Source organism: Olea europaea, chromosome 15 (assembly GCF_002742605.1).
Source record: "Olea europaea var. sylvestris chromosome 15, O_europaea_v1, whole genome shotgun sequence".
NCBI lineage: Eukaryota > Viridiplantae > Streptophyta > Magnoliopsida > Lamiales > Oleaceae > Olea > Olea europaea.
The window spans coordinates 19,421,064-19,432,325 of record NC_036251.1 but is presented as its reverse complement, the minus strand read 5'-3'; the positions used below and the strand labels follow the sequence as shown (position 1 = coordinate 19,432,325).

At 36.0% G+C, this 11,262-nt stretch overlaps 1 protein-coding gene across 1 annotated transcript; it reads right to left on the bottom strand.

The window, feature by feature from the left end:
• Window positions 1-1,875: 1,875 nt before the first annotated feature.
• LOC111411349 lies at window positions 1,876-4,823 on the bottom strand. The gene is made up of 5 exons (XM_023041888.1): window positions 4,188-4,823; window positions 3,318-3,794; window positions 2,976-3,035; window positions 2,450-2,866; window positions 1,876-2,308 (listed from the first exon to the last, which is right to left on the bottom strand). Exons 1-5 carry the CDS (start codon window positions 4,821-4,823, stop codon window positions 1,892-1,894), a joined length of 2,007 nt encoding a protein of 668 aa, XP_022897656.1. The 3' UTR covers window positions 1,876-1,891.
• Between the last annotated feature and the right edge of the window lie 6,439 nt (window positions 4,824-11,262).

Here is an 11,262-nt window from a genome sequence, read left to right as displayed (position 1 = left end):
ATCGATCCCCTTTTTTACATTGGAGACTCACGTTAAAAGACCTCCCACACTCATATATTTCTTCCCAAACTGACTTGATCGTCAGAGTACGTATGGCCAGCTCCATCTCCATCGGAGAAGGCCACGTATAGCTAACGATTTGTCCTAGTGTACAGGAATATGGCTTGCTTGGATATAAGAAATCTTGGGATTTGTTGGCCATATTGGAGGTACATTTTTTGGAGTCAACATGTAGTATGCAATTAAACATTCAATTTTAGGAAAAAGTTTTAGACATCTAGATGGTTTGATTCCTCCTTTCTTTATTTATTTTTTTTTTTTTCAGACTAGCTGAATGATTCCGAATAAGATCTTAAAACTATAATTAAAAAATAAATTAACAGTATTTAGAAAATAGAGCATGACTAACCTTTTCCTTCAGCCAATTATGCGAAATATCCTATTGACTAAACAATGTTAGTATTTCTCTTCTAGATTCGAATATAAAAAATACCACATAGACATTCCAATACATCACTTTTTTGTGCGAATCAATACGGAGTCTGTTTAAACTGTTAAAATTGCAACACTTACGGGTTCGAGTTTATATTCTTGTTCAGCATTACATTCCTCTTTCTTTGATAAGTCAATTGTGTGGTTTGGTAAATCTGTGTGGCTAGATTCATATAATTTGCTATTTATCATTTATTGATCCTTTATTTCAATTTCACACATTGATTTATTTCTTAATAATTGTCACACTTTGGATATACTTAGTGAAAAGCTTATTTCTTCCAACATGTAATTACCTTAGGAAGGCATCAAAGGATAAGAAGAATAGATAACGAAGAGGATGAAAGCAAATACTGGCCGTCAATAACTACATTCTCTAATGGCCCTTGCAAGCATTCAATGATCTCGGAGACTGCAGTGGATCAAACTCCCCAGTTTTGAATGTGAATCTCCTAAGAAGACTCAGAATTATGGCTAGGTATGATCCAACTCAGTTTAGTTTTAATGAGAATCGAAACAGACTCGAAATTTTCAGGTACTTGTAAATGGAACTGTCGGGTCCAAATTTAATTATGGAACTGTTTGGATTTCGTTCCATTTGATTCCATTCCATTCAGTTCTCGAATTCTGTATATAATTAATTTTTTCAATATTTACAAAGTCACGTTAATTCTATTAATGACATGTTCAATTTTAACTCTTACAAAATAACATAGTCCATTCTTATGTGTCTTTTACGTCTCTCTTTGTTGAGTTTTCCATAGTTTTGATTGTTTAATCATAGGAAGATGAAAATATCGAGCTCACAATAATTAAGAGAGACGATGTTGAACTTCAATTCAATTTCTCTAGAACGGTAGAAATGACACTACAGTAGAATAACAGATTTGGGTAAAATTTAGATCAATTTGATTAATTTGGGCTTAGACTGAAATTAGAAATAGGAAAATCATATTTTTGGGTTTAAGCTAAAGGGTGATAGCTAGAGGGCTGACGAGATGAGTAATGAGGACATTGCTGATTCTCATTACCATAAGCAAGCACTTCTGCAACCATTAAGCATTGAACTGATTGAAGGTACTGCTTTTTTAATCCTTTTGTATCTGCAAGCTAATTATGAATTCGAATATTTGATTTACATCACCATTTCTTCTCTCTTGTATGGCGATGTCAACCTTTTACAAGTAACATTTCTTATCTCTTGTATGGTGATTATTTTGCGTATTATTGTGAGGAAGATAGATTATGCCCTGCCTTATTTAAGTTGTTAAGTGAAATGTTTAGCTATCACAGAAATCAACTATCCCATTTCACCATGAGGAGCAAGATTTTGTAACTATTCTAACAAGAGCAAAACATCAAAATTATTATGAACATCGGATGATCATCTAGAAGTAACTTAGACACCAGTCAATATTTCCTCTGTCGCTGTCATGCCCCCAATATTGCTTTTGGCGCTCCACATATGTGGCGACTGGGATGTTAACAGGGGCCACAATTGGTTTGTCTGTTTACCTGCTTTCCTGTCGACCTGCCAGGTGTGTTGCCTTATAACTTCATTCATCACCTTCAGGTAGTTGCTTGAATCATGGTCCCTAATGATTGTACCCTCAGAACCGTATGCTGTCGGGTTACTTAGAGTTTCTAGGGGATGGGGAGAATTTAAGAAGGCCCTAAAAGCACTCTTTGCAAGGGAACATTTGATAGAATCCAATGAATATAGGGCACTGCCCGAAGGAAGTAAAGGATGAGGTGGAGATAACTTCTCATCAGGCTGGAGGATGAAAATTCTCCCCATGGGAGAGTATAACAATTTCTACAAAGTGACAATATTTAGAAGCATGAGTATAATAGCTAAAGTTTGAAATATATAATGTGTGGCGAGGTGTTCGTTGAGTGATTATCGACCACTGTGTTTAATATCCCTGATTGTTAGAGATTTAGGAAGGACACTTACATTCTTATTTAGACATGGGTGGGCCCGAAAGGTTCTGCTCAAACGTTTGAGGACTTGGGCGACATAGTTGGGGTAGTTGCAGGAGAATGCTCTTGGGACGATATCTCTATGCATCATCACACAATGAACATGGTTCTCATCCAACCCCAACTCATCGAGGATTTTGTGGCCACCACAGAAGACAAACGGCGATCCAAAAGTAACCACTGGAAGAAGAGCAGATGGCTTGACTACCTTCCTTGTTAGTAGCATCAAGTTGACTAGAAGAGCAAGGCTGCCTCCAAGAGAATGGCCAGTAAATTGAAGTTTGGCTCGATTGCCGAATCTGTTCAGATGTTGCATTATTTCTGGCATGAATTGCTCATAAATCCCTTTTGCAGCTTCATAAATTCCTCTATGAACAAGCACATCTGTTCCCTGATACAAACAAAAATTACTCTCTCAGTGACCCTATTTTCTGCATTCCTTTGTAGTGGCATAAATATGTAGAGAATGATAATTTGAAGAGTTGATAGAAAATAATTACTTCAAATTTGGTAGGCTCGAAAAAGAGATTTGCTTGCCATGATTCCACTGAGTCTGAACCCTACAAGTTACCAACAGATATCTTGTGAAGTTATAGGCTAATGGTTATCTCGCTTCAAAAAGTTATTTCTTGCACTCAAGGGTAGTTGGGTTAAGTTTGAGCGTTGGTGATTTATTTATTTATTTATTTTTTATATCTCTCTTTTGTTTTCAAGTAATTATATGCTGTTCTCTGACTACTTATCAGTTCTTTTATTTCAGAATCCCATCTTGTCACTATATTTTTACCACATTTGCAGGAGTCCAATGCCAGTGCGAGAGTAATCCTGAAAGTTTTAATTACCTGGATAACAAAACAGCGAGTGTATATGCTCGAATCATCACAGACAAACCATTCACATGGTGAGGAATGAATTGACTGCAGGTCCCTTGCAGCCTCCTGTTTTTGATTCTCATCCGCAGCAATCACTGCTGTCATTGTTGATGCTGCTACAGATGCAGCCATTTCTGACTTGTAAACTCGCGGGGAAGAGCTCTCCTCCTCCTCTTCTTCTTGGTGGTCATCTTTGACATCCTTAGTTTGGGATTGGACATAAAATGCTGCTGATGCAGCAATTTCATAAGCAGCAGATGACCGAAGAAGGCATTTTTGCTCAAAATCCTCTGTTTTTGCTGAAATAGAATCCAGAACTGCCGGAGTTGCTACATACACACTAGTGGAATTCTGCTCAGGTTTGACTTTCATAACTTTTGCTTCTACCTTTTTCTGTAGCGAAGATGTTACTAATTCTAGGCCATAATACCTTCTTAGATCCCTGGTCTGCAGGTTTTCAGAACATAGTAATTGAGTGATTTATCTAAGCACTCATGTGACTTATCATGCCCTTAAGCTATCTTTAGGTTAGATTCTAATAGGCTTTTGAAATGAATGTGTGCAACACAACGTGAATGATCGGAAAACAGTGAAATTGAAGTCTGATTTTCAAGGTTTTTGATTTTATGTATTAAAAATTGACGCTTTAGGCTTGACACTATGTGTCCTTGTACAATTTAAACAGAAAAATGTCCTCTATCTAATATAGTTTTTAAATGAGGTAGTTCAATATAATATCAGGCTTGCGTGTAAAGAGGTGTGTCAAAAGTTAAATTTAGACAAATTACTCCGTCCCCTCTAACAAAATAAACGTTTAGATGAGGTAATCAGTCTACATACCTTGATATTAGGGATTATGTAGGCCATGTTACATAGGAAGGCCAATTTTGAGAAGTGCTTAGTATCCGACCAGGATACTTGTCCCAAAAATGGAGTAAATCTTTTACTGTCAATATTCATTTCCTTTCCTTTTGCATCATCGTCATCATCATAGTCAACTTCACAGCCTCCATCTTCGTCACAATGTTCATCGTTTTCGCCAGCAACATTAACATCTTCCTTCCGCTGTTTCTCTTTCCAATTATTCCTGATTTCCATAAGTCTTTCTATCCAATTTGCTCGTTTCTTGACCTTCTCCACATCTATCTCATCTTCCTGTTCACTCTCAACCAATATCTCCTCGATATTAATCTCTTTACTCGACTCTAGATCACTAAAAAACGACTTTAGTGAATCAGGGAACATGGTACTTGGTAATTGGATATTGAAGAAGCTAGCAGAACTACTACTGCTCTTTAACTTTGGCTCAACCTTTGATGCCTGAATACGACTGACACGACAACTTAGATTGTTGTCAGAATAAGTTCTTCGTAGTCGAGCCCTCTCCGTCAAACCTTTACTCGACCATGATTTTCGAAGCCTGCCTTCTTCTGTGGTAACTGGAGAGCTAGTTATGGACGGCAAACTGGATGCCATCTTTGCAACTTTTTACTCAGTTACAATTTTTTTCCTCTCTTTTCATGCGTCTTTAGAGTGAAAGAGAAACTGTTAAGATTTTACTTTTTAGAATGATTTCTTATAACAAATTTCATAGGGAAAGATACTTTATAAAGACATCCTAAGAGAAAAACTAAACCTTGCTCCCAACGAGATCCTTAACAAGGTTCTATTTTATAACCGTTACAGACATTGAAATGTTTGGACCGAGTAAAGAATAATCACAATAGAAGAAGAAAAAAGAAGTAATTTACCTAAAATCTAGAGATTGAATGCATAATGTCTGAGGGTGTAATGGTAATTGCACACATACATGAAAATAAATTTGGAGTCTAAGCTTTGTAGGTGTCATACGTTGTCTTCTTTAACATAGTTATTCTCACTATCAACGATAGAGTTCATGTCATAGAAGTCTTTACATTTGTTTTATTTTATTAACATTTTAATTGTTTAGTTATTAAAGGATAAAATAAGGTTTATGGGAAAGTATTGGACCAAGTCTATACGATATATCCTTTTAGAAAATCCATAGTTGCAGAGAAAAGGTAAAAGAGAACTGAATATTTTGTGAATTCCATATTAATTTACGTTTAGCAAATTATTGGGTCGTGCTTGATTTTGAAGTGTATAGACATATTGTTAATGAATTTTGAAGTGTCTATATGAAATATATTTTGAAAAATCCTTAGTTGTACTAGAAATTAAGAAGCATGGATATTTGTAAACTCATTACGTATCCGGATACGTTTATACACATCCAAGTTTGGATACTCTTCGATACCCTTTGATATGTACTGGATATATGTTTTTTTAATTCTTATACTCTTTTATATATAAATTTTTTTTAAAATTTTTGATATGTTGAATACGTATTTTTTAATTATTTTAATAACTTATTGAATATTAATAACTTATCGAATATTAATTATATTTATTGAAAATACACAATTAGTTTATCAAGAAAGTTATATTTTTATTTTGAAGGAAAATCCAAAATGTGGGATATTGTCGGAGACCATTTGATACTTTTGAAGGCATTACACTATTTGTGATTGTTAATCTATAATTAAATGAGTTATAATTGGAGAATGTTATTTTTAATGATAATGAAGTCGTTGATGTTGAAGAAAATGAAGTTTAGACAATTAAGGATTAAGATAAAATACTTTAATATTTTATTTTTATTACTATGCTTCTATTTTAATTTTTTGGATTAATATAAAAAAAACCCCCCTAAAAACGTTTCCATTTGCGATATATCCCCTGCCTATTGAAAATCGCAAAAAAACCCCATGTTTAAAACGTTTTGTGCGAAAAACTCCTGTTATTAAGATCCATCAGATTTACCATTAAAAACAGTAAAACAAAAATGCCAAAATTAAAAAGGAATAATTGCAATTCAATATCCAAACTTTTTACTCTTTTATAAATTATACCCAAATTTTTTATATGTGCCATCCACAATTCCAAACATTTAAAACTTTATTTTTCACGCACCCTACTTCATCTTCTTCCCTAAAACTTTATTATTCTATTTTATCCCTTTCAAAATCTTCCTAAATCCATCACCCCAAATCCCTCATTTCTTCTTCTCATTCACAACTTTAAACCCTCCATATCCAACCCAACAGTACCATGATAGAGAGATTTCTTGTGGAATTCTTTCAAGTCCTGTAAAAAGATCCATGGCTACACTCAAAGGCTTCTTTTTTTTTTTTTTCCCTGACTTCTAAGTTTCCCTTGTCTTTCTTTGCCCAATAGAGATTGAAATACGCTTCTATTTATAGGCGTTAGAGGCCCTTAACCCTTTTTGTGGACTTCCTCCACTCCAAGACCTTTTTCGCGAACTATGAACATGTGTTCCAAGTGGCTTCCAAGCAGATGGGGCTCACCGAAATGCTGTAGATAAAGAAAGAAATGATTGCTCAACCTAAGTAGACATCAAGACATGCTGGCCATAAGAGGACAACCATGTCCCGAGGTGAAATTGAATGGAAAAGGGGTGCTTGAGATCGAGAGTAACAAGTAGTGGTAGGGAAAAAACAAAAGGGTAAATATTTCTAAGAAATTTGAATAAATCATGTTAACTAAAATTTGCCAATCTTCTCACTTTGTCTTCGGCTTTAGGAGTTTGAACTTTTTCCTTTTGTAACCAGACAACTCGCAGATAAGATGGCATGTAAAGAACATAAGATTTGAGTTTTATAAAAGTATTATTGTCTATTATTGTCACCTATAAACCATGCAAGTGTGTCCGTACCCCCTCGAGTGGACCAGAAAGAAAAGATTGCTTGGTGAAAACTCACCCTTATTCCAAGTGAGTCAGTTGACTTCGATTAGACCAGGCCGAGCCAAAGAGGAACGTGCCTACAAGGGCACCATTAGATGTTGTAGGACAGAATTTAGACCTTAGGGAAGAATGTGTTTTATCAAGTAAGGAGCGCCTGATAGGATGTCGTGGGTGCCTACCTGGAAGGCTCTTCCAACCCAGTTGAGAAAATTGTTTAGTAGATCCAGCTCTAGCTAGAACGTTTAAAAGCTTTGAACCGTAGTCTCTCATATCCTTCCCCGTTCTTATCCCCTGTTCAATGACGATCTTCATTATATATTCTAGGATAAAGCTTTCTACGGGATGTTCTTTTCCTCGTAGAGTTCCCAACTTCTCTACTGATTGAATGGCTTATAATCTCTAGTCCTTTTCTGGTGAATGAGCTGGGTGATTCCTTTGCCCTTGACAAAAGCATACGTTGTAACGAGACTGACCAGTTCAACCTGGGAAGTGCAGATAATCAAGGTAGAAACCTCGTTATCAACTGGATGTTTGGGACCCCTAGGGCTGTCAATGAGTCGACCCGAAACTCTCAGCTCGAGCTTAGCTCAAGTTTTTTTAAGTCAAGCTTTTTTTCCAGCTCGACTCAACTGGATGTTTGGGACCCCTAGGGGTGTCAACGAGTCTAGCCGAAACTCCCGGCTCGAGCTTAGCTCAAGTTTTTTTAAGTCAAGCTTTTTTTACAACTCGAGTTAAGTCGAGCAAAAGCTCGGCCAAAAAATTAAGTCTCGACCGAGTTTTTGACTTGGCCGGCTTGGTTTTTTTTTCTTATATATGCCTTAACCGGTAGAAATGCTACCTCAAAAGCTATTGAGATAGCTGTAAAGCTGCCTTGACCGGCAGCAAATCTGCTACCAACAGGTAGCTATTTTATTTTTTTGGCTGTCTTTTTTTTTTTTTTTTTTTAATTTTAAGCGGGTCGGCTTGATTCGACTCCCCAAAATGGGGCTCTGTGTTTTCGAGCCCCGAGTCGGGCCAGCTTGGACTTTTTTCGAGTCGAGTTATTAGCAGTTTTCGAGCCTCGAGTCGGGCCAGCTTGGGCTTTTTCCTGGTCGAGTTACTAGCGGTTCGAGTCGGCGAGCTCGATTGCCATATCTAGGGATCCCTACCCTAACAATATTTTTTCAAAAAAAAAAAAAAAAGTGAATAGAAAAAAGATAGGTGCAAAAGAGGTTGTGTATTAGTGATTGCCTCTACGCCTCTTTCTTTAGGAAAACGGTTAAAGTCCTTATCATAGATTACCAGTAGCCCCTTCAAATGCGGTAAACTTTTTTTCATTCTAGATGCACCTCACCCAACTGCCTTGTGAGTCTTTCTTCTCCCAAAAATGTTTCGAGCTTAAGTGTTAATATCGTACGAGGGAAGGGGTTTATTTTTGTCTACTTAGTTTATTCTTTGGTGTACCGAATTTTCGGTCAATGCTGCGAGTGCCTTCATGCTGCAATGTATCAAAATTGAAGTGGTCCAAGATCCATTACAAGTGGGGCCTAGTTGGGCACTAAAAATAGAATCTCGACATTTCATCTGTGGCATTGTACCATTCCAATTCGTAGGATTTTAACATCTAAGTTGTTGGATTGTCTTGTCTGCAAGTCATGAAATTCTACCTAACTAAGTTTGATCGGGCCTTAAAACCTATCCTTTTATGTATGGATACCTCGTTTACTCTGTTTAGGAGACAACAAGGCCCCTTTCTTTTTGGAATGGTGCGCTTTCATTCCATTTATGGGATTTCACTTACTTATAAGTAGGGAGAAGTGCTAACAGTCGAGCGCATGTCATGCTCATAACTTAGGAATTAGATTAAACAAATGGGAGAAAGCTATCCCTGACAAAGCTATCTCATTCGTTAATTTAAGATAAATAAGCTTCCCTAGAAAGGAGAGGCAATCCTTCCATTTCCAATCTATTTCCTCTCAATGAAATTTGCTATGTTGCGCTAAGTTGCTTACGGATGTATGCATGCAGTCTAAGAACACTTTGGGGATGAACACCTATCCAAACAAGGACGATCAATAGTTCAGTAATTAGGCTATAACATTTAGCCACAAAAATATTATTAACCCAACAAGTGCTCTTCAAACCAAGCTAGACCTGCGGGCCCTATTTACTTCAGGCTTCTCTTCTCCAAGATGCAAGGTTGTGCTTCTTCCACTACTGTCTCCACTTGGTCATATGCATCCGCTTCGGTCTCTATCTCCACTGCTGGATTGAAAGAGGAGATTGCAGAGTGAAGTAGATTAAAGATGGGATCACTTTTCCGATGTTTCTCACTAGGGATGTAGTGATACGTCTTCTTCATATTTGGCATGGGACTTGCTTCTTCAATATTCTTATTTCATTTTTACGAGAAATCCATTTGATCCAGAGGTGGAGTAGTCTTTCGCAACTCCTTAGCTTATTTGGCTCCAAATAGAATTTAAAATCTGCATAGAATGCTTCTGTCATCGTGAAAGGCTTGATATTTGCAATGATCCTCTTGGTTTTTCCTTCAAGAGTCTTGTACTTAAAACACTGCTGCCATATATTATAGATGGCACTACTCTGTGCTTGTACAACCAAGGACGTCCTAAAAGAACATTGGTTGGACTGAGATCATTGATAGTATATACCAACTTCAGTAGCATCTTCAAAGGAGTGATGTTTATACCAGACCCGCAATCTAACATGATTTTGGGGACAGGTATGTCTTCAAGACTTCTAGCCATCAACAAAGGCCAATTATCTTAGTATCCCACCACATAAGCACTATTGATATTGGTCATCAAAATAAATCTCACTTGAAACCATGAATCTATATTAAGCAAAATAGGCACAAAGAAGTGCAATTACTACAATTCCACACCATTCAAGCTACCAAAATTTGATTATGAACTTTATAGTACACTACAAAACATGAGAAGAAATTTCCATCAACATATTTTTGCTATGTGGTGGGAACTAAACCCTAACAACCGCTCAGAACATATAGAAATCTTGTCCATTGTAATTATTTACAAACTATAAGCCCCATATGATAGGGAAATTCGTAACGAATAAAGCATAAGACTAAACCATTAGAAGGAGGATACATTCAAAGAAACAATTTATAATAATCATAAATTTTCACCTGCCAAAAACAGAAATTGATCTATTAAACATCTATGCTCGAAGATCTAATATATAAGAAAGTTTGTCAATCCTTGAACAAGGTAACCATTTTTTGACCCTTATCCTCAACCTCCAATACAATTTTTCAATATATATATATATATGAAAATGTAGTAGCTATTCTATGAGTTTGAGAGGTTCCAATGCTTTCTTCCAGCCTCTGAATTATGGTGTAGTATAAAAGAGTAGATGGAATGGCATTAGGGACCCAAATAATGTTTCTTTTATAGACTCGACCCATCTCCAATTCTTTCCCGTAAGTATAGGAATTATGAACTATTCACAGCAATTTCCAAATTGACTAGACTTATTATTGGAACTGCAAATTATTGATTAGTGGAAGGTTTAGCCATACACGATTTCTTTAATTAGAATTGGAAAATTTGTACATTCTCCCACTTGCTTAATATATTTCATTATTTCCTATAGTAAGAAAAAATGCATGAATCATGGTGATACGTCATCTTAGAACAAGTATTATCTTTCATATATCACAACGTATTTTGTATCTTTACTCTACTCTATAAAACTTAATGAATCAACCCTCTGTTTATCCTAGGTTCAAATTTAATTTTTATTTTTCCAACAAGGAATAAATACGCATAAAACGAATATGAGAAATTATCATTACTGAATTAGAATTTTAGAAAATAACATTGTCACATACAATGAAATCAAACCAAAAGACCAAGTCCCTACGGTCTGCAAGATCCTTGAACTTGAACGATGCCATGACTTCTGTCAAAGGATCAGGAATTATTAATTTAGTATTTATGTGCTAAAATATGATTGTTTTGTCTTTAACACGTTCTCTTATGGCTAAATACTTAATGTCAATATGCTTGCTTCGACTACCATTTTTGATGTTTTTAACCATTAAAACTGCAATTGAATTGTCACAATATAATTTCAATGACCTAGAATTAGAATCTACAATTC